The 23885-nt window shown below is 28.8% G+C and overlaps 2 protein-coding genes and 1 pseudogene across 2 annotated transcripts; 2 read left to right on the top strand and 1 right to left on the bottom strand.

The window, feature by feature from the left end:
* Positions 1-237: 237 nt before the first annotated feature.
* LOC132937116 (uncharacterized) lies at positions 238-23588 on the bottom strand. Its single transcript, XM_061003939.1, has 4 exons — positions 22498-23588; positions 1094-1250; positions 808-978; positions 238-544 (listed from the first exon to the last, which is right to left on the bottom strand). Exons 2-4 carry the CDS (start codon positions 1173-1175, stop codon positions 375-377), a joined length of 423 nt encoding a protein of 140 aa, XP_060859922.1. The 5' UTR covers positions 1176-1250; positions 22498-23588; the 3' UTR covers positions 238-374.
* On the top strand, positions 13272-14560 carry LOC132952947 (zinc finger BED domain-containing protein 5-like; annotated as a pseudogene).
* On the top strand, positions 14657-15061 carry LOC132952875 (SCAN domain-containing protein 3-like). The gene has a single exon (XM_061025394.1). It carries the CDS (start codon positions 14657-14659, stop codon positions 15059-15061), a length of 405 nt encoding a protein of 134 aa, XP_060881377.1.
* Positions 23589-23885: the final 297 nt, after the last annotated feature.

Here is a 23885-nt window from a genome sequence, read left to right as displayed (position 1 = left end):
AAATTATATGATCGATTAGTTTATGTTATATTAAGTCTCGTGTGATTAATTTCGATGTCTAGCTGATAAAGTATATTCTCATGATTTTTCGATTCTATGAGGAGTGTGTTGGATACATTTAACGTTAAATGCTGCCAATAATTCTCACCCAGCCTAACGTCCCTCAACTCCAAGCTCTCCATATCAAAATATTTATATACGCACAATTTAAAAGCTAGATCATTCAAATATCGGGGACCTGCCCACACAGCAAAATTATATTTTTACAATTTTTTAACAATATTCATTCTTAAATTTAAATATTTGATGTATATTCGAGGAATATTTTTGATTATTGTCACAATAATATTATTAGATCACTATTTGGCAGAGGATCAAATGTTTTTACTATAATCTCTTAAAATATATATAAAATATTTTATGTGTTTCTTGTGAGATTCAACAGAGTTTGATGGACTATTATTGGCGAATAGTTCATCAGTTTGGGATAATGATGATGCATCTGGATAACATGAATTGCCTGGATTTTCTTCATCTTCAGATTCTGAAATATGCATTTCACGTTTTAGTGACTTTATATTGAATACGAGAATATATAAAATTACAATAATAGGAATACTACATTTTTTAATAACACATAATATCACTATAATTAATACATTAAAATGCTATAATTAAATTAGATATATATATTCATTATTGAATGAATTAACTGATTTTAACTTTAAAAACCGGTTTTATGAAATTTAATATTATTAAAGGAACCTATGATAATATGTTATATTATTAAATAGCTATTATAGTTACCATCAGAAGAAACCGTTGGAAGTTTAGGAACAATGAATTCCTTAGATGAACCAGCACTTGACCGTTGAATACTTTTGTTTCTATTTTTTTTATTTTCTTCAAACACATAAATTTCATTTGAAGAAACCTCAGAATTATCTTTAGCAAATGAACGGGCATCAATAAGACTGCCTAAAAAAAGTTCAAATCGTAATCATATAGTTAATAAAATTATTTAAATCATCAAATTTCAATAAAATAAATAAGTATTTTATTTCATACTTATGTTATTTTTAATAATTTTTACTTTTAAGTATTGAAAATCCACTTCGTTTGGTTTTATGCGTCGCTCTATACATTTTCTCGGTGATTTTTTGGGCCATGCGCATACTCCTCTCTCAAACCAAAATTGAGGTACAGCTGCTATGCTGTTGTCTTCGAAGCAAACAACAGTCCACATTTTACTAAAACAACCGTTCTAAAATTAATTTTGAAAATACAATCAAATAATTTATTCATACATAGTGTATAGCAACATATATTAAAAACGTCCTATTATTTACCATTTATGGTTTTAAATGTTTTCTTTAATAAGTTACAATTACAGCCAACATTAGCAACAAAACAGTTCAATACTGTATACCAGCTATACCTAATTGAAGCCAATAGCTAATAGCCTGTATTAATTTCTTACATATATAATTATTTACTTATTATGTACCTAAGTATATTATACTTAAGTATCTTAAATTTTTTCAAATACAGGTAATTCTAAAATCTTAAAATCTAAAAATTAAGAATCAAATGAATAAACAATTTATTTGATTGAATATAAAACTATGAAACTATAAAACATATTAAAATAAAAATATTTTGTCAAATTTAAGAGTGAACATTTTTTACAAACTTAATTTTTGCTAAACAAAAATAATATTTATCTTAATAATGGTATGGCTATAAGTTCATTTTCTATTTCAAAAACAACCATTTTAGTTTTAATATCCGATATTTTCCATAATTTATTATTTTCACTTAAATTTTTAATTTTGTATATATTAAGTTTTGAAGAACATATAGGCTTTAAAAAAAAATCTATTTTATTTTCAAATTTCTGACCAACTATGGTGTCAGTTTTTGAACTAATTTTAGTAATACGAACAATATCTTCACTATTTGAAAGGAAAAAACAATCGGGGTCATTAACTCTAAATGTGAATTGCGAGGGTTTAATAACTTCAATATTTTCATTATTGCAACGCTCTTCGTATCGTCTAACAATTTGCTGCAATGGTGTTTCATGCTTCCGAAGCATTCCCTTTAATTCCTTCATATAGTTTTCAAAGGTGAAGGCGCTACAATTGTCAAGTGGTCCATGCAGATGATAGTCATCAACTAAGTGAAGTAAACCATGGATATTATGGGATATAAAGTGACATCCATATATTTGTTGAAATCGCTCTACAAAGTACTTCAAAAGTTTTTGGGCATAACATAAATATTTAGAACTTTGTTCGGAAATCAAAAGAATTCTTAAAGCTACACTAAATACCATGAAATGTTGATAGCAGTCATCAGGGAGAATATTTTTTAATACTATAGGACCAGTATACAGAAGAAACTGACGAAATTCTGTTGCCTTATATCGTTTAAATTCTTCAATTGCTCTTGGCTTTCGTGCAAAATCATTTGTTATACATTTTTTTATCTTATAAAGTGAAGATGTTATGTTTTTTATTTTCCAGCTTGGTAAACGAACATTGGTTGGCCCTGTATTTAACCAGAGACTTATTAATTTTTTTGTGACCCCTAAACAAACTAAATGCATATAGTCAAGAGGAAATAAATGTACAATATCAGTATCTGGTATTAATGCAACACATGATATGGTAGATGATATGTGGTGCTCTTCATACTTCATTTGTACATAGTCTTGATGTAATCTTTTCATACTTCCATTTTTGTCCAAAAATGGACAAAAATGGAGAAAAAAACCAGAATGACCCTTTACACGTAGTACGAATGATTTCGCTGGTGCATCACAGCACATTAGTTCAATTTTAACTTTTTTTACTTCATTGTTAATAACGATCCCATTCATTGATAAATCTATGATTTCTGTAATGAAGTCTAAAAGGAAATCGTTACTGTCTTGTGGTTTTTCATTTCCATAGTATATTCCTACTGGAAAAATATATTTTCGGTAAGGAATAATACCAGAATGAAAAGCACGATTTTTTCGAAATTGGATAAATTTTAATCCAGATGGCCAATCTGTTGAATTTGTTTCCGCCATCCATGTCGCCAACATATCTTCCACGTCCCGGTTCGCACGTTCTATAGACCCCTGACTCTGACTATGTCTTGGTTTTCCGTGCACTATTTTAACATCGCCCCACATAGTATGCAATTCATTAATTACACTATTAACAAACTCTCTTCCATTATCGGAATGTAGAATTGCTGGCGCTCCAAAAGTTGTATACATTTCCATTAAGTTATATGCTATTTCTTCTGCTCGTTTAGTCTTTAGTGGTTTAAGTATAACAAATTTTGTCAAGTGATCCTGATAATTCATTATAAATCTGTAATTGTTTATACTCTGCGATTGCATATCAATTAGATCTATTTGTGCACGTGAGTTGTATGCTGAATGCAAAATTGGTTTAGAAACAAGACCTCTTTTTGGATTAGATGATTTTTTATGACAGTCGGTACAAAGACTCAAAAAAATCATTATTGTTTCTTTTGTTATATTACAATATTTTAACTTTATTTCAGCCATCATACGATCGCGGCCACCGTGGCCGATAGCTATATGCGTAGAGTGAAGAATATTGAATAGCTCTTCATTTTCAACGAAATAACGTATACTGTCATTATCATAGTTCATGGCTTTAATTAAGCGTTCTTTATCATTTATTAAAATAACGTCGTACTTACGAATATTTCTATAATCTTTTTTTGCATTTTGTTTGAGTCTTGGATAATTTTACGTCTTCTATGCGACGATCGTATTCTTCATTATTCATGAACGATTTGTTGTCATCACGTTTAGCATCAATAATTAATGAAATTGCTTTATTAAATTCATTTTGCATTTTATTTAAATCCATTTTTAAGTTAATAACAAAATAAATAAGTACTGCACTACTAATAAATTACTACTAAACGGATCGTGTTGAATGTACAGGTTATATATTAAACAGATAAATACTGCGATATGCGTTATCCATGACATTTTTCAATCAACCATTTTATCGATATCAGTCATTTCCCCACCTGATATTTTTAGATCTCGGAAAATATTGACAGTTGACACCAAACTTAGTGGGTGCCATTACGAGTTAGTCAATGCTTATGTGTAAGAAAGCTTGTTGATTATTAACGTTCATTATCTTTATCTTTATTATTTTCGCGATCTACGATTATTTAATAAACTGTAGGCAGATACTGTAGGCGATTTGATGCCCGGGACACACATGTGTTTAAAATCGGCTATCACAATCGACATAAACCCGTGTTTGATATAATTTCATGTCTCCGCGTAGATATATAAAATAATTTTATAAGCTTATTTTATCTTTGTTGTCATTTCTATTAATTTTTAACGTACATTTTTAACTATAAAAAACCTAACCTAATCTAATATAAAAAAAAAATAATTGGAGTAGGTATATTGGTAATATATAGTTTTATTTAATTAATTAATAATAATAATTTGTATCGAAACAATATTAATCAATTTTTACAATAAAATATACATTTTTAATATCATTTAAAAAAAAAATAATAAATAAATGTCATTTTATGCATTTTTTTTATATATTTTTTTAGAACATCAAATTCCTGGGCCTAGTGATAACATTTCCTAAATTGTCAACATTTCCGGTAACATATACATCATAGTTTTTTTTTACTTTACACAACATTTGAATCATTGATTTATAAAATTCAATATAATATAATATAGCTACTATATTATGTTATTATAGGCATATAGATTCTTACCACTCAGAAAAACAATATATCAAATAAATAATAATTATGAATTATGTAGCCATATAATTATATTTAAACCTAAATTATACATTATTATTATGTCTATAGGTAGGTACACTATATATTATGTATGTTTTATATGTGTACAAAATATGTAGGTACAATATATATGTAAATTCAATTGAAGGCCCCGGTGCAAAAACCAGATACGTCCATTTTTCATAATGTTCAGGAAACACAAAAAACTATCCATAAAATTGGGAAATGAACCAAAAATTAAAAACGTGGTGTTAGTCTTTTTGTAAGATTAAGATACATGACTTAAACAAGTTCTATTACCAAATATTTCCACCACTGTAGCCTGCAGTGACTTTTGGCCTTAGGGTTAAAAAATACGCCTCGTCGACACGCTACTTTTCTGAATTTATATAATATAATAGATTTTATGAATAAAGCATAAAAATACCATGCTCACAGAGAAATATATATAATTTTAGAATTAATACTTCCAAATACAAAATAAAATTCAATAGGTAACTACTTTATAATATGTTTACCTATAGGTAGGTAGGTACCTACTAGGTAGGTACTTACAAAAAATTATTTTATTATGTAATTATTACGTTTATCTTTTACTGTGATCCTAATAGGTATATAATACTAATATTATGATGTCTCTCTTGTCTGATCAAATTGAATAATATTCGCAACTCGCTCATTATTAGTTGAAATAATAAATTATATAATTTATAGGTATATATTAGATATATAATGGGTACACAATTATATGATATGATTACAATTATATACACTACCCTATTATTATAAGTTTTAATGAATAAAATAACGTGCATATAAAAAAGTCGTAAAACATTAAAATACGTAGTACCTTATACAGTATATATATAATAATATATAATATTATATATTAATATACTATACCTTTAGGTATAAATATACAGTATCTCTATATAATATGTTGTTATATTATATTATATATTATAGGTTATTCATTTTATCTTATCGTACGAATTGGACAGTCTCAATAATGCATCGTACCTACGTACCTACAGTCAGTTATCATCACCAAATTTAACCCAAATTATTTTCTTATAGTAATGAACAAAATTTGGGGGTGCTCAATAAAAAGTTTGAAAGTTTAAAATTAAGGACCACCCTAACCTACATGTTTATAATTTATCGATTGGGTAAAAGTAGAACATAGGTATATAATAGGTTCATAGGTATTAGGTACGTTTTTTTTTAAATTTCTGCTAGGTCACGCGTGCGATATCACTACCAACAATTTTAAGCATTTATAAAAACATCGAATGGAATAATATTTTAAAATATTTAGTGTATAATATTTTCAAAATACGTTCATCGTATTTGGGGAAAAAATATTTGTAAATCACATATTTTCAAAAGATTGAATGAAATACTATTTTAAAATATTTGGTGTATAACGTTTTCAAAATACGTTTATTATATTTGGGTAAAAATATTTGTAAATCACATATTTTCAAAAGATTTAATGGAATACTATTTTAAAATATTTGGTGTATAACGTTTTCAAAATACGTTTATTATATTTGGGTAAAAATATTTGTAAATCACATATTTTCAAAAGATTGAATGGAATACTATTTTAAAATATTTGGTGTATAACGTTTTCAAAATACGTTCATCATATTTGGGTAAAAATATTTGTCGATCAAATATTTACAAAACATTGAATGGAACACTGTTTTAAAATATTTGGTGTATAATGTTTTCAAAATACGTTCATCATATTTGGGTGAAAATATTTGTGGATCAAATATTTACAAAATATTTGCACAATATTTTGAAACAAATATTGGCAGTAAAACCTTTTTCAAATATTGTGAAAATTTATATATTTTAAAATTGCTGTGTGGGTGAATCATGATCCCAAACCAAGCTCCCCCATGACAAATGCTGGTTCCAGCTGGCATGGCCACGATCACATTTTAATTGGTAAACATTTTCATATAATTTACAAAAAAAATACTCGGTGGCAAGATCACGTCTGAATAATGGGCCGCTCCCATGGGTCCATATAGTCCTATCCCTTCCCTTTACTAGATCCCTGGCGGACTTCGTCGGTGGTTCTCACAGTCCGTGGGGCCTTCCATAATTAGATGGTAGACTATTTCGTAGTGCGAACACTGACCTATGACTCAGGGTTGCAGATGTTCCTTTGGTCGATGTGGGGTATCGTTATAATAAGTGCGTATACCCACGGCCGTAATATCACAGTGTCAATATCTAATTCATAGAATCTATTGCACGTCGCAGAGTTCCCGCAGATATTCTTACAGGCTCGGGTTCTATCATCTGGCCGTTGGCGGATGCTGAATCTGTTGCTAACAATTATAATGTTGCTCTCCCAGGGTCTTGTGCACTACGCTGACATCATACCAACCATCTATGTGTTATCCTAGTACATTAGAAATTCGTATATTCCAACTATGTGTAGGAGCGGAGTAGAGGGGTCCCGTACGTAGCACATTAATGCTATAATAATGTATTAATTATAAAACGTTCATTGACGACATTTCAATTTCTCTGTATGTACTGTACATAATATTATAATAAAGAATTACATGACATTGTATAAAAGTATATGAGAGTTACCACTATCACTAAGCACCATCCTGCAGGCGAAATTTGAAAACGTGTCATGGTCGGCTCATTTAACTAGCGCCTCTTATCAGCAATATTATTATAAGTATCACACTATCACATCAGTCGCCTTACCACATAATCGGTTGTTTACATTTAAATATTATTAGCGCTATACTGCCATGAGTAATAATCCGAATATTATGTTATGTAATATTATATTATATGAATGTTAGGTATGTAATATTATATTATGTTCATAACAAATAACTCGTGACAAATTGTTTTCGTTTTTAGGTAAAATAATGCTCAAGGGAGCATAGGGTTGCATTTAGCTAATAAATTGATATCTGTTCAGATTCAGAGGAGGAAAAATATTATGAAAGTGAAAATGGCGGCACAGACATTTAATTCATCTACTGCTGATGCTATACAGTTTTTTAGACATTAAATAAACCTGAATTTGATGACACTGAGTTTTATTATACCCACTATTATGATTATTAGACATATTTTGTCATATTAATTAGTCATAAACAATAGAAGAAAACAATAAAATACAAATTTATTAGTATGGGTAAGTTTTTAAAATATTAATAAAATCAATCAAAAAAGAATAGTCGCTCAAAAATACTAAAAAATATAAATAAAAACTAAAAAATCAATTATTAATAGTTCATATATTTACTTAGCACTGTGTGTGGCTCCTATAGATTTATTTGCTTCTACACAATAATTTAAAAAATGTGGCATTTTTTGTGGTTTTGGTTACTTCATCATACGTTTGATCTCTTTTTTCATGATTAATCTCAGAGTCCATGTTCTTGTTTATTTGTTTACTCGTTTGTTTACTTTGTTTATCTGTTTGTATGCAATTTTGATCCGAATCTTTATTATTACTTATAAACTCCACATAATTTATGTCTGTAGCCGAACCATACCATCCAACCTCAATGTCTGAACATCCAGATGCTAATATATGTAATTTTGACACGTTTTCAAATTTCGCTTCCCAGCCCCAAACACCACCATATAGTGCTCATACGGTGTGTGTACAGTCACAGTTAATTGTTCAGTTGTACGTTACTTATATTTTATGCTTATATATGTATGATTCTATGAGGAGTATGTTGGATAAATTTAAATCTAAATAACTTAAATGTCTAGTATCTACGTTTTTACATAGCGAGAAAAATTTTAAACGTTAAATGCTGCCAATAATTCTTACCCAGCCTAACGTCCCTCAACTCCAAGTTCTCGATATCAAAATATTTATATAAGCACAATTTAAAAGCTAGATCATTCAAATATCGGGGACCTGAATCATGATCCCAAACCAAGCTCCCCCATGACAAATGCTGATTCCAGCTGGCATGGCCACGATCACATTTTAATTTGTAAACATTTTCATATAATTTACAAAATAAATACTCGAAATCATAGCTAGAATACCTAGCCAGAAGCGGAATCAGCCATTCGACATGGAAAAATCACTCATTTTACCCCTGCAATTTTGGCGATTATTTCCAAAATTGTTGTGAACACCACATGTAGCTATTAATTAGTTTTCTAACGTTGTGTGAAAATTATTATGTACTACTTCTAAGACTGTAAAAAAAAAATCGTACTAATATTAAATATATGTATAGATATGATTATTAGACATATTTTGTCATATTAATTAGTCATAAACAATAGAAGAAAACAATAAAATACAAATTTATTAGTATGGGTAAGTTTTTAAAATATTAATAAAATCAATCAAAAAAAAATAGTCGGTCAAAAATACTAAAAAATCAATTATTAATAGTTCATACATTTACTTAGCACTGTGTGTGGCTCCTATAGATTTATTTGCTTCTACACAATAATTTAAAAAATGTGGCATTTTTTGTGGTTTTGGTGCTTTTATGCATATATATTATGTATAATCATATTGTCGTGTTACTTAGTATCTCTAGATCGTATCACTTAGCATGCACCCCGTCTTCACTTTGGCATCATCGCAAATATAAAATACACTATCGTATCGTAATATACGACTTTCTCACCGAGATTATCTAACATAGTACCTATATAATCTTATCAGCATTTGATGTTGTGAATGCAGTTACGTATGTATTAGTATTATATTCTTGTCCGACGTATTCATAAATTTTTTATATGACACTTCTACTAAATCGTCCATCAAAAAAACTATGTTTTCAGTTTCCAATTTACTGCCCAACAATATTTGGTTTTAAATTAATAATTTCTACGAAATTTGAACTTTTGACCACGCCAAACGTTTGTGCATCGTTTGTGCAGAAATGTGCACCAAGTTCAATCGTTTGTGCACAAAAACTGAAAGATCTATCCAAAAAACAAAGTGTGGGGCCATTGAAACGAGACAGTCCCTTTTTAGAAAATTGAAATTTTTACTATATTACAATATTATTTAATAATTATAAAAACTTCTACCAGTTATTAATGTTAAATACGATATACTATATTTGTATGAATAATATAATAAAATTATTACACACGTATGCCAGTTTATTATTTATTTAGGATAATCGAATACATAACTTTTCCACCTGCGACCATTACTTCTACATCGAAGAGGCCCACGGTCTTACTGTCTGGTAGACGGGATCGTGCATGAGACATATTATGGAGCTGCGGCAATTACGCTGGGACTCATAAGAGACTCCCGGGCAGCTTCGGTATCTCGAAATTTTCCCGGAAATCGATATTGGAATGATTATAGAGAGGTACGTTAAGTTGTCGAAGGGTAAAGATGATTACAGCTTCATTACATGAAGTACAGATTTACTTTGGAGTCAATAGACGGGTTATTGTTGGTGGTGTACATGGGTCGATGGGTGGACCGTCATACATAAAATTTCCAGAATTTATTGATAGGAAACTGGGCACAATAAATCCTTAGAACACAGACCAACAGTGTTTCAAGTGGGCGATTCTGGCGAGGCATGTAGCAGATAATTTAACCGATAAATATAAATATTATGTCGGAGACAATTATAAAAAACATGATTTTAGCGGCATCACGTTCCCAACGCCATTATCTGACGTGAAAACATTTGAAAACAATAATCCGAACGTCTCTGTAGATGTCTATGGATTAGATAGAAAAATCCAGCCGCCGAAAATCCCGAAATATGAAGTGTATCCGTTACGAGTCGTTGACGAAGAGAAAGCTGATCATTTTGACTTCTGTATATTCATTACGCCACCTGCACCACCGTCTCAATCAACATTCACCGAACACCCAGCAACAGTACATGTTATGCGACGACTATTTTGATATTTGTAGGAAGTTAAATAATTTATGTGAAATAAAAACAAGCGTTATATTCCGTGACTTAAAAAAATACTTGTATAAAATATTTTTAATATTAAATTAAGTTGATAAATAATAAATGAAATTATATTATACACAATTTTACAATTTACTAGGAAAGCTTAACTAACGTAGACTATGCACCCACCTACTGTTTATTTAATGTCTTACAATAGTTATAATAGTTACGTATTAATTCGTACTTGATTGTCGGCATATTTTTTAAAATGCGCTATGTAAGTTGTTCATTTCATTTCTTTGCTCAGTGCCCATTTACAAAATTTAACCAGCGTCGTCTGTAGAAAATACATATTTGCGGCCTTCAAAATCGTGAGCAATAACCATATTTGGTATGTGCGTAACGGTATTTTGCTGTACTTAGTGTTAGGAGATTTCTTCTGATAATGGTATTGGCACATAATTTATACAGTTTTGTTTGCATCATTATTATTATATATCCATAACGCGTACTTAAATTATGTATTCCACCGTTTTAAAATTATTTATCTAACTTTTTTCTTTATTATTTTTATTATTTTTTTTATCCATTACTTATAACTGCTACAATTTTTTTTTATTTTTAATATTTTATACTTATTACCAAGTTTATTATTATTATCCTATTTTTGAAAAATCAAATTTAATTAATTTAAATTCATCATTATCCTTATCACTATATTATATGCTGTTATATTTAAAAATGCTAAAATACCTCTTGCCTTTAACCGTTTTATAATTGTTAGATTCGTTGTTCCTTTCCAAAATATTATTATTAGCTCCCTGTTATCGAAGTGAAAATATAATTGTAGGCATACCATCGACAAAGTTGACTTTCACTGATGTCTTACACTTTTGTATATTGTTCTTTATATTTTTTATTTTTAATCAATATTGTTTTCTAGTAATTTATGTGATTCCATAATTTATTTTAAAGTTATATATGATGATCATTGTAATTCTATCATGGGTTTGGTTTAGTTTCAATTTAATAGGTATCTCTAATGTATTTCCAATATGAACTAGTTTTATATGGTTGAAAGTTAGTCGACATAAATGTCATAAATATTATATATAATAAAATTCACTGGGTAATAAATCATCCCAATTATTTAAATTTTATTTACATTATGTAATAATTACTCTGCCAGTTTCATAAAATCTGCCAAGATCTCTAAATAGTTTTGAACTTGTAGACGTAATGTACATTGTTTATGTGACATGTCATGTCAGTTTTAAAGTGTATACACCCAACACGGATACGAGTTGTATAATTGTATGTATATATTTTTATTTTTGTATGTATTGTATCATTGACCTTAATATTTTTATTTAAACTCGTCATACTTAATTCATTGATATTAATTTAAATCGTTCCGTTTATAGAGTTGTTTCAAGTTTTACTAGCGTTATATATGTTACGGGCAAAGTAGACTTTCGGGCAATGTTTACATTGCCCGGTCTATGTATACTTTGCCCACACTAAATTGGACATTGTAACTTTAGTTATTAACTTAATATTTGCTATGTGAATTTTTTTTTTTTTTATTGTGTTAAGCAGTTAAGAAGAAGTATAGTGAGGACAGGTTTGAGGTATAGTAATAGGTATGAGAGTATAGAACTCATAGTATAATATTAGCAGTCTGTTAGTAGGTACTTCAAATACTAGTATGAGCCACCAGGTACCAATATATGAAACTCTTAATATTATCTCGTCAATTATCGTCGTTTCAAGTATATATTTTTATCTACAATAATATTATTTTCATAATCATTGAATCGTACAAAATGTGGGTTTTTAATACTATTTAGTACAGCGAAGTCGATAGTCGTGTCGTGTTGTAGTGTTAGTAGGTATAGTGTTCGGTAAATAAAAATTGGTTTCTGTAGAGGAGGTGCCTGATCTATATTACACTGAGAGAAGCAGCGAGGAAATATTCAAATTTGGGAGGACAGGGTTATGATAATATGAGGTTGCTCGAGGACCCGTCTAAATATTGTATGACATGGTTATAATTGTAGTAGCTATAAAATAAAAACGTATGTAACTACTTTTGAAACCCGATTAAATGTATAGAGCCATGTATAAAATCACTGGAAAAGCCTATAAAGCAGCGGTTTCCAACCTGGGGGGCGCGCCCCCCTTGGGGGGCGTATACACATCGCTGGGGAGGCGCAAGCAGTCATCACAAAGTAAAATTTTTATTTATCAAATTTTATTATATTTAAAATGAAGAGAAAAAATGAAAAATTAATAAAGACTGGTTATCGTTATAGAATATAGGGTCGTTAAAGTCGATAAAGTAATCGATAAAGATTACAAGTGTTTAGCCATAGTGCACCATGCCACATCGTCCGTAAATTAATCAGTACGATAAGAAAAAGCCAGGGGAAAAAACTATTAGATTAGTTTAGACTCGATTTAGTATTATTTTGCAGTTGCTCAGTGCACGTCAGTGTCGTAGTAAGTAGTCGTCGAGAGTGCACGTATATCAAAGTAATGGCTCCTCCGAAAATAAGAACGTATATCGATGATTATGTCAAATTTGGTTTTACGTTCATTGAAAAAGATGGTGTCCAAAAGCCTCAGTGTGTTATTTGTCACGTTGTATTAAGTAACGATGCCCTCCGACCTAGTCGACTAGAACGACATTTAACCACAGCTCATCCGATGCTAAAAGGAAAACCTAAAGAGTTTTTTGTTGCTAAAAAAAATTCTTTAAGTAAAATGAAAATTGACCATACCGGTGAGTTTCAACAGAATAATGAAAAAATTGTTGAAGCTTCATATCACATCGCCTTCATGGTGGCTCAGCAAAAGAAACCCCATACCTTGGGTGAAACATTAATTAAACCTAGCATACTTAAAGCTGTTGAAATAGTACTTGGCAAAGAAAGCAAAAGGAAAATAGCTCAATTATCTCTTTCAAATACAGTGAAACGACGTATAGATGAATTAGCTTTGGACATTAAAAATCAGTTGATTCATAAATTAAAACATTCCGTATTCTTTGCAATCCAGTGTGATGAATCAACTGATGTGGCCAATTGTTGCCAGCTATTAGTTTACTGCCGTTTTATAAATGAACAGTCCATCGCAGAAGAACTTCTATTTTCCCAGGCTTTAAATTCCACCTCAAAAGGCAGTGACGTTTTGTCTGCCATTGACATATTTTTTGATCAGAATGGTTTGTCTTGGAAAAATGTTGTAGGTGTCTGTACAGACGGTGCACCTGCAATGCTAGGGTCAAGATCGGGTTTTGTAAGCCTAACAAAAAATAAAAAACCGTCAATAATTGGTTCTCATTGTGTAATACACCGACAAGCTTTAACTGCAAAAACGCTGCCATCTGAACTTAAAAATGTACTTGAAGTATGTATAAAGTTGTTAACACCATCAAAAGCAGTGCACTTAACTCGCGTCTTTTTAAGATTCTTTGTTCAGAGCTGTCCGCGGAGCATTCTGTTTTATTATTCCATACAGAGGTTCGTTGGTTATCCAAAGGGAATATGTTTGAACGTTTGTACGAATTAAAATCTGAAGTTGAAATTATGCTACAATTAGGAAAAGACAATCTTCGTGAGAATTTTACCGATGAAAACTTCACATTCTACTTTGCGTACCTAGTAGATATTTTTGAAACTATTAATAACCTAAATCTCAAATTACAAGGCAGGAATACGAATATTATAACCGCCAAAGATTCTAGAAACTCATTTCTAGAAAAGATACAGCTGTGGAAACGCCGAGTAAACAAAGAGACTCCTAATTTTTCGTCTTTCCGTTGATTGAACGAACTTATCTCTGATGAGGAAAAATCTATTTGTCTTGCTGGATTGAAAAGTAAAGTGATAGAACATCTTGACTGTTTGACTGATGAATTCATGCGATATTTTCCGGATTTTTCTAACGAAAGTTGGAAATATACGCTAACAAGTTGTCCATTCAGTGCTAACGTAGACACATTGCCGGATACATTTCAAGAACAGGCAATCGAGCTGAAGAACGATTCACGCGCAAAAATTGAATTTAATAGTGGCAGCTCTTTGGAAGAGTTTTGGGTAAAATACCAACCCATTTATCCTGAAATTTCAAATGAAGCCTTACAAGTCCTTGTACAATTTTCATCGACTTATTTATGTGAATCTGGGTTCTCCAGCTTGGCCATTATAAAAACCAAACATAGAAATCGCTTGGATGTCGAATCTGACTTGAGGTGTTCTTTATCAAACATCGAGCCGAACTTTAAAAAATTGTCCAAAGAAAAGTGTTGTCAGCCTTCACATTAAATGTTAATTTTATTATACATTCTATTATTTATATTTTTTACTAATTTAATTAATTACTCACGTCAATTTATAACTTCATTATAATACTATATTATTTACAATTATTTATATTTTATAATTACTATCATCAATAAAAAAGTAGTCTTTCTAAATATTATATAGTTTATTTGTAAAATGTAAAGTAAACAAAAAAATTATAATTTTTTCAATTTATATGTGGGGGGGCGCGAAATTTTTGAAAATCTACAAAGGGGGCGTAGAATAAATAAGATTGGGAACCACTGCTATAAAGTATATTGACTGGATATAAGTACTAGACAATTATCAGGTAAAACACATAGAAATATGAAATGTACATATGATGAACCTGTATTGATGCATCAAATTTATTGGTTTCAAAGCATTAGCTGACTCACACAACCGAACGGAATTGATATCAACTTCTGAAGCATTTTATAAAAAACAGTTTTTACAAGTGGTTAAAGGTGTTCCTGTTTTTATCTTCTCAAGATTTGGTGGAGTTTATTTCCTTGCTGTTTCTTTTGAAGAAAAATTGTTTTTATGTGTTATCAATTGGGCAAAACATGACTTGGATTAGAGATAAGATTTTTTCCAGAATTAGGTAATGAATCATGTACAAAGAGAAACCGGAAAAGTGCAATTACTGAGAAAGGATTGCTCGAATACTTAAAATGCTCAACACTTTATACTTAAAAATTATAAAATGCTTACACAGTAAGCTGGATTGAATGTTTAGCTTTAAATTTGGTAGTGAGCTGGATTGAATGTTTATCTTTAAATTTGGTTGTGTAGGTCAATTAACTATAATATTTAGAATAAAGTAAAATATATTCTAAACATAAGATTTGGTATGGTCTGTGTTAGAAAGAATAAAACAATAGAACATAAGACAGAGATGGGTACAACATCCTAATAATCATCTTTTTTTTTATTTTTTTTTTTTACTAAGATGTATAACTAACAAGATGATATATTGTTGACACAGTTTTTATTACTAAAATAAGTTCTATCTAATATGTGTTTTTAAAGATGTTGTTATATATTTTTGATTTATATATTTATAATGTAGGTATTAAATTAAATGTATAAATCTGGTGAAGAAGTGAAATTATTATTTTTCTATGTTATTAGTTGTTATCAATAATGCCAATTTTAATATATACAAACAATTGAAATATGATTATTTTATTTTACAGATATTATTGTAGAATTATGTAAAATATGTTTTAATGATGAGATATCTGTCATATTATTAATATCTTGTGGGCATACATTTCGTAATATTTGCGTACTTCGGTTCATACAAGATAATATACAAAGTGTCCCATTGAACAGAACATTCACTATGGAATATGAAGACATAGTTATATAGCATAAATATTTGACGCCACTCGGACATGGCAGATACCTATGGGTGGCGGGTGCCCACTTGTAAATTTTGCCAAACCAAAAACACAAGTGTTTACCAACCTACAATTTTCTCCCCTACAAATAAACAAACAGCTAATGGCTATAGATGCCGGACCTAATGATCAATAAAAAAAAAAATCAATAAATAAATATCATTATTATTAAATCAGTTGCTTATCCATCAGATATATTGGTAGGACAACTATTTTATATTTTTTTCATTAAAAATTTTAAATTGTTTAACAATATTATCAGCTGGTATAGTTTTTTTTGTACAATTTTGTTTATTATATATCTTATATCTTATATTAGTGGTATATAAATATACACCTATGGGTTCGTCATATATTTTGCTACTAGATAACATACTAAATATAAAAGAATTATTAACCACCAAAACACTATCATTTGATCGAGATATGTTTTATTAATAACATTTTAGCAATCAATTATTCACAACACCCATAACGGGTATAAAAATATTTAAAAAAATTAATGTAACATCAATTTGTTTCTTTTTTCAGCATAATATAAAATTGCATTTCTTGAATCATAAAAAAAATGAATTAGTGAGGATGACTTTAAACCTTTGTAAACTTTTAATAAATTAAATTAAAGGTAGTGTGGCACTTTCAAACAACACAAAATATTTTACTATATGCTTTAAAAAAATTGTAAAAATATAAATTTAATTTTAATTCTTTTTAAATTTATGTTTCGGTTATTACTTAATGATTGCCACTTTTATATCTAAGTAAACATTTAAGTAAAATGTGAGAAAAATAATTATTATTTCGTTTACCATGTATTATGTTGGTAAAAAAAAAGTACAGAAGCGATTGTCAACCACCTAAGTAACCTTTATATTGATGAAACTCTGTATTCCAAAATAACAACAAAACGTTCAAACAATAAAATTCCTACAAAATGTATACCCTCTAGAGAAACAATAAAATTATATTTTACTATCTGATTTACAGGGAGTGAAGACGATGATATAACCTAGCACAAATACAATTTTATGTTGCTAAATATTGTTTATAATAAGACGTATTGAGTGAATTAAACAAAACTATTTGTCCGATGTTATTTTATTAAGAAATTATCAAAATAAAAACTATATTTTATGCTTGTAGTGATTTATAAAATGTGATCTTTGATTTAAACTTTTTAAAACCACATTTCTTTATAACATAACGTATACAAAATCCACGAATGTTATAAAAAAGAAACTACTTTTTATTTTAATAGTGATTCAATATTTTATATCAACACAAACAATTATAATTTTTTTTATACAATATTTATCCAGCAGTGTTATTTATATTTATATATGTTTATTAACATATTTACCACATGACTTACATCAAACTTTTTTGATTAGTAAATTATTTTAAAATACATAATAAAGATAAAATCATTTATATATCCTTTATAACAGCTACTTGTTATATATTCTTTACGACACATGTCATTATAAGATTGTTAACTGTTGATGTATTGTGTTTTCTGTTTCAATGTAGGTACTCTGTAATCAAATGAACAATTATGAGCTTGCGAATCGTTAAGACCACGCCAGGGGCCCATTCAATTATTGAACAATTCATAAAATCATACCTGACTTTACTATGTCAGTTGAATGTTAATATTACAATCATCATACACAATGATATTGACACATATAATGAATCTTCAAAATAATACAATCTTTGTTTATTCTATTTTGTTATTAGTTAATCAAATAGCTATTATAGAAGTATACAAAATTATTGTTTTAATTACGATGAGAATATAATTATACTGGTAATTAATATTATATAATAATAAAATAAAAACTCAAACATTGTGTTGTATAAAAAATATTTGAAATGTCGGTAGTTGATGTAAAATACTTTAATTCATAATTCAGAAACAAATTATAGCATACATAAATTATTTTCAATTAAGTAAATGTGTTACAATTGTGCCAGAAAATGTATGTATGAAATAATCAACATCAACAAGCATAAAATTGTTTTTACTTGATATAATAATTGCGACTACTCATAAAATAAACATTTTTAAGACTCAAAAGGTACAAATTCATGATCATACCAATCGTAGTAGTTCACTCATTACAACAATATACCAACTTTGTATTACCTTACTAGAGTAAAATAATATGTTAAAAACTATATGACAATGTGCTAGGTTGACCATCAATCAATATAATAAAGATGAATATGGGCGGTGGTGAGCTGTGGAATTCCCAGAAGAAGAGAGGGGATTAACATTTAAGTATTTTAATTCACTAATGATAAATAGTTTACAGGGATTATTTTGTTTTACAATTATTTAGACAGAACAACATTTGTCATTATAAAATCATCTATCGTTTAAAATATTTTGTATCTTATATGATGTAATCATTATGTTGTTACAAACTTCATATTCTTATAACTCTAATATAGGTTATTTTTATATTATATCATCGTTATGTTATTGACTTACGATATGTATATTTGAATTGAAAAATTAAAACCAATACAAGTATTAATTTAACACATAAATATACAAAAACAGTAACAAAGTTGAAAGATTTTGATTGTGATATTGTAAGGAAAATTGTACATAAGTTGCACGTTGTGTATAAAAACAATTTTTTTTTCATTTTTATTGTTATTATTTTATAATTTTTGCATTTTTTTTTTTGAATTTCGAATCAAGAAATACATTTTATAATTTACTTTGAAAGAACAATGTTAAATAGCACATAAACCAATAAATAATTTTAGCTTGTTATTATATCAGAATGTTTTTTTTTTTGTGTTGGTGTTTGATATATCGAGGAAATCTATATAATCAACTACTCTAGACAATAGTAATCACTAATGTACCTTAGAAACAGATATGGCAATGAATACAAAGCACATGTTTTATGAAAATTAAACAAATATGAGTGGAGGTTGAAGTTTAGATAGAATGTGGTCACATTTTATTCGACAAAAATTAGATGGTTTACGTTCAAGTAGTTATGTAGTTTCATAGTTTAACTTTGTCAAACTTACCTATAGCGAGAAAATAAATACGTAATGTTTTAGATGAGATAAATATTATTTAAAAAAAAGAAAAAATTATATAACTCATTGATAAAGAAAGTAGATTTGTTTTATTTTCTACTAAAACTAATTTGGAATTCCTAGTAAAAAATGATACTTTATATGTAGGTGGACATTTCAATATTGCATCAAACACTATAGCCAATTATTTACAATTCGTGGATTACTAAATAACTATTTTATTAAATATTAAAAACTACTAGTAAGTAACAATACAGTAATCAAACAAAATTAAAATTCTGCTAATAATCGCTAATTAAGTATGTGTAACGTTGGTGGATGTTTTAGTGGCAGTAAGCAAGAAATGTACCCACAGGTGAAAAAAATTTGAAATAACCAACGACTGTTAATTAATGATGATAACTTTCTTGTTTAGAAAACCAAAGTTAATATACAAACATAGTGGGGCCCATTAACCTAACCCATTCTTGAAGAATAAGTACAATTTTTTTAAAAAATTAAAATAAGATAATACACTTATATCTGACACACTAGTTAGAATTAATAATAATGCTTGGCTTTTGAAAAACCAAGATTTTTAACAATTTACTTATTGTTTATAATCGCTGGCAATAAAAACAAACAGTTGTCACGTTGTACATGGTTCATATCACATTGTTACATCAATCATACCGTCTAAATAGGTGATTAATAAAAACCTAATATAATTATTATTAATACACAATTATAATAGACAGAGACAGCAAAATCATCTTCTATCGATCCCTTTGGATAGGCTAACTCCTATTGGAGTAGACAAAACAAAACCTGATAGAAATATCAGCATATTTTCAGGACACCTGCAAAATCCAGGTGTTGACCATATCAAAGAATCCGAAATTATATATAGGAGGGCCAGGAACAAGAAATATTAAAATGTACCATAGTTGTTGAGACCAGATCAATTTCATGCTACACTCAGCCACATACTACACATACAAGTACTTTATGTGATAAACAACACTTTTATGCTTGTTAAATTAAAAAAACAAACACAACAAATTAAGTAAATAAGAGCGTACAGCCAAAGAACTGTAAGTATACACAGCCACACTCCGCTACATACACTTTTATACTATAACTACATGAATCATAATACTACAATCTTTATGCAAGTATGTATGTAGTAAGCCTAATAGTAAGTGACTTCAACTACTCAATAAATAGTATCTGTAGTTTCGTTGTACCATAATATTGTGTTGAAGATATGTAACATATGTATACTGTAAGCCAATGTTGATACCTACTCATAGAAATCAAGAATCAGAAAAGACCGAAGAAAAAAGAGTAAGTATCAACATTATTTATATATAAGAACAACTATTGCCAATCAATACTAAAATAAAGTCATGTCTTATAGGATACTCCAGCACATGATATTATTAATGTTAAAGTACTTAAAATGGCAAACAACACTTATATGCATGTTAAATTAAAAAAACAAACACAACTCATTAAGTTAATGAGAGCGTACAGCCAAAGAACTGTAAGTATACACAGCCACACTCCGCCACATACACTTTTATACGATTACTACATGAATTATAATACTACGATCTTTATGCAAGTATGTATGTATTAAGCCTGGTAGTAAGTGACTTATACTGCTCAATAAATAGTATCTGTAGAATCATTTTACCATAATATTGTGTTAAAGATACGTAATATATGTATACTGTCTGCCAATTTGGCTACCCACTCATTGAAATAAAAAATCAGCAAAGACCGAAGAACTGTAAGCATAAACTATTAAAAAATATTTTATATTATTGCAATTATGTAAATTCCAGTTACTGTATTTTAGACTAAAGAACATATAATATTTTAAATCAATTTTTTTTTGAAATTATATGAATTTAAATGTAAATATTTTCAGTTATTATACTAGCCAATCAATACTAAAATGAAGTCATGTTTTATAGAATGCTCCAGCACATGATATTATTAATGTAAAAGTACTTTATATGGTAAACAACACTTTTATGCATGTCAAATTTAAAAAAACAAACACAACATATTAAGTTAATGAGAGTGTACATCTGAAGAACTTTAAGTATAAACTATTAAAAAATATTTTAGTTTATTGCAATTATTTAAATTCCATTTACTGAATTTTAGACTAAAGACCATAAAATATTTTAAATCAAACATTTACATTTAAATGTAAATGTTGTCAGTATTTGTACTAGCCAATCAATACTAGAATCATGCCATGTATGATTGGATGCATCTAAAATTTACATTTCAAAGTGCTCAATTTTCAAAACAACTCAGTTTTGAAGTTCACAATAAAAAAAACACACCTATGATGAAGATAATGACAGTGTATGCACAACGAGAAAAACAAATGTGATGGTGATGAGAACACTTGTTTAAAAGTACAAAATGGGCTACAAAATTGGCTAAAACAGTCTACAACATTGGCCAAATACAGCGATTAGGGAGGTGGGGCAAATGTACTAGACAATTATCAGAAAAGATAAATAGGTTGTCCATAATGTGTTATAAATAGCTAAAAATATGGTATAAAAACTAAACTTTTGACATGTTTTTGTCATTTACACTTGAACAAGTTTTGAGATGAACAGTGGACATGGTTGGGCTTAATAAAAACTTGAAGTACAGTGACTACAGTAGTAACTACTATTCGGTAAAATTAAATTAAAATTTACGGGCGTATGATTTTTACTGTGTAAATATAAGGTTATTTTAATCATTAATTAAATTATATATTTACTAGCACAGTATAAGTTAAAATAATTTATATTCATATTGAAGCAATAAATACCACTTGTATTAATACAGTAATCAAACAAGATTTTGCAGACCACACTGCATAATATTACGAGTAAAAAAAAGCATTTTTAATAATAACAATTGAAGTTCACAAATGATAAAAGTACTTACGGGGGTGAAACGGCGTTGCAGCAAGAGTGAATTTGAAAATGAAACACCGACTGGTTTGGCAGCGACGATGGAATAATAATTATAATATATATATATATATATTATATTATAAGAAAACGTAGATCACCGATACCATTAAATGACAACATATCGCCTCTCTGGCGAGCCCGCGACTGAATATCGTCTGCGGTAGTTGGTCCGCCACACGCTCAATACACACCACCACCGTTTCTCACTAGTAGCGCGTACTTCTACGCGTACGTGCGTACGAGTGGGGATATTTCTCAAAAAAAAAGAAAATTAGTGATCTTTTTAATGTCAAAAAAGTACTTAACATGTGTATCTACCTATACTACCTATAATAACTGTATTTCTAGTCACCATCTTACAAACATAAAATAAAATGATCATATCTCGCTTGAAAATTAAAATATCGAATAAAAGTTGACGCTGAGAATACGTAATATTCCTACTTAAAAGTTTGATAATAGGTAAGTAGGTACTTAAAGTTTAAACTATGCATGGCCTGACCTTTTCGTACATACGTAGGTACCAATGTACCATACGAGTTACCGTCTGAAGTCTACAGAAAAATGTTTGTAAAAAATATTATTTCACTTACCCTTTTTAAACTTGGTGCAGTCATCGTACCTATATAAGTACTATTAATACTTTTTATACAGTATAGGTAATAGTTAATTAAACAACGATATCGAATGATTATAAAATCAAAAAAAAATGTTCAGCGCACAAAGGGATACGGCAAAAAACGTTTACAACAATAATTGCTTCACGTAAATGCGCGTCTATAACAGTTGAAAATGCAATAACCAAGGCTGGGCAAGTTAATGATTTTTTTTTAACTCAGTTAAGTTAATATGCACCAATAACAAAAAGTTAAAAGTTAAAAGTTAATTTAACTCAGTTCAGTTAAAAGTTAATACACAAATTTTGTTAACTTTTTATTAAGTTAAAGAAAAGTTAATTTGTTTATACAACGCTAGCATACTTCATTTTTTCCAACCCAAAACTAAATTATAGGATATAGTGTTAATACTTTATGCAATATTTCCATATAGGTTAGATTTGAATGATATAAATTTTTAACTTTAAACAATTTACGATACATATTTTTTGACATGAAAACGAAATAGACTGAAATAGTGAAATATTATAAAATTAAAAACAAAATAAATTAACTTAACTTACTTCTTAAAATGAAAAATTAACTTTTTAACTCGTTAATGCCCAGCCTTGGCAACAACGCAGTGTTAAAAATATTATGTGTGGTGACTGATGGCCGGTAGGTGGGTTAGCTAGCCGCTCTTTAGCGGCAATCGTGGGTTATAATTGAATTAATTTGTTATTATAATATATTTATTATTATT

The sequence above is a fragment of the Metopolophium dirhodum genome, chromosome 1 (genome assembly GCF_019925205.1).
Source record: "Metopolophium dirhodum isolate CAU chromosome 1, ASM1992520v1, whole genome shotgun sequence".
Lineage (NCBI taxonomy): Eukaryota > Metazoa > Arthropoda > Insecta > Hemiptera > Aphididae > Metopolophium > Metopolophium dirhodum.
This window is presented reverse-complemented; position numbering and strand designations above follow the sequence as displayed.

What these genes read in the sequence shown, in the direction of transcription:
- LOC132937116 (XM_061003939.1), bottom strand. Translation starts at nt 1,175, where the DNA reads ATGCGCATGGCCCAAAAAATCACCGAGAAAATGTATAGAGCGACGCAT. An exon ending in TGGATTTTCAATACTTAAAA is followed by an intron (nt 979 to 1,093) that starts GTAAAAATTATT and finishes AACTTTTTTTAG; the next exon opens with GCAGTCTTATTGATGCCCGT. An exon ending in TCCAACGGTTTCTTCTGATG is followed by an intron (nt 545 to 807) that starts GTAACTATAATA and finishes TGCATATTTCAG; the next exon opens with AATCTGAAGATGAAGAAAAT.
- LOC132952875 (XM_061025394.1), top strand. Translation starts at nt 14,657, where the DNA reads ATGCGATATTTTCCGGATTTTTCTAACGAAAGTTGGAAATATACGCTA.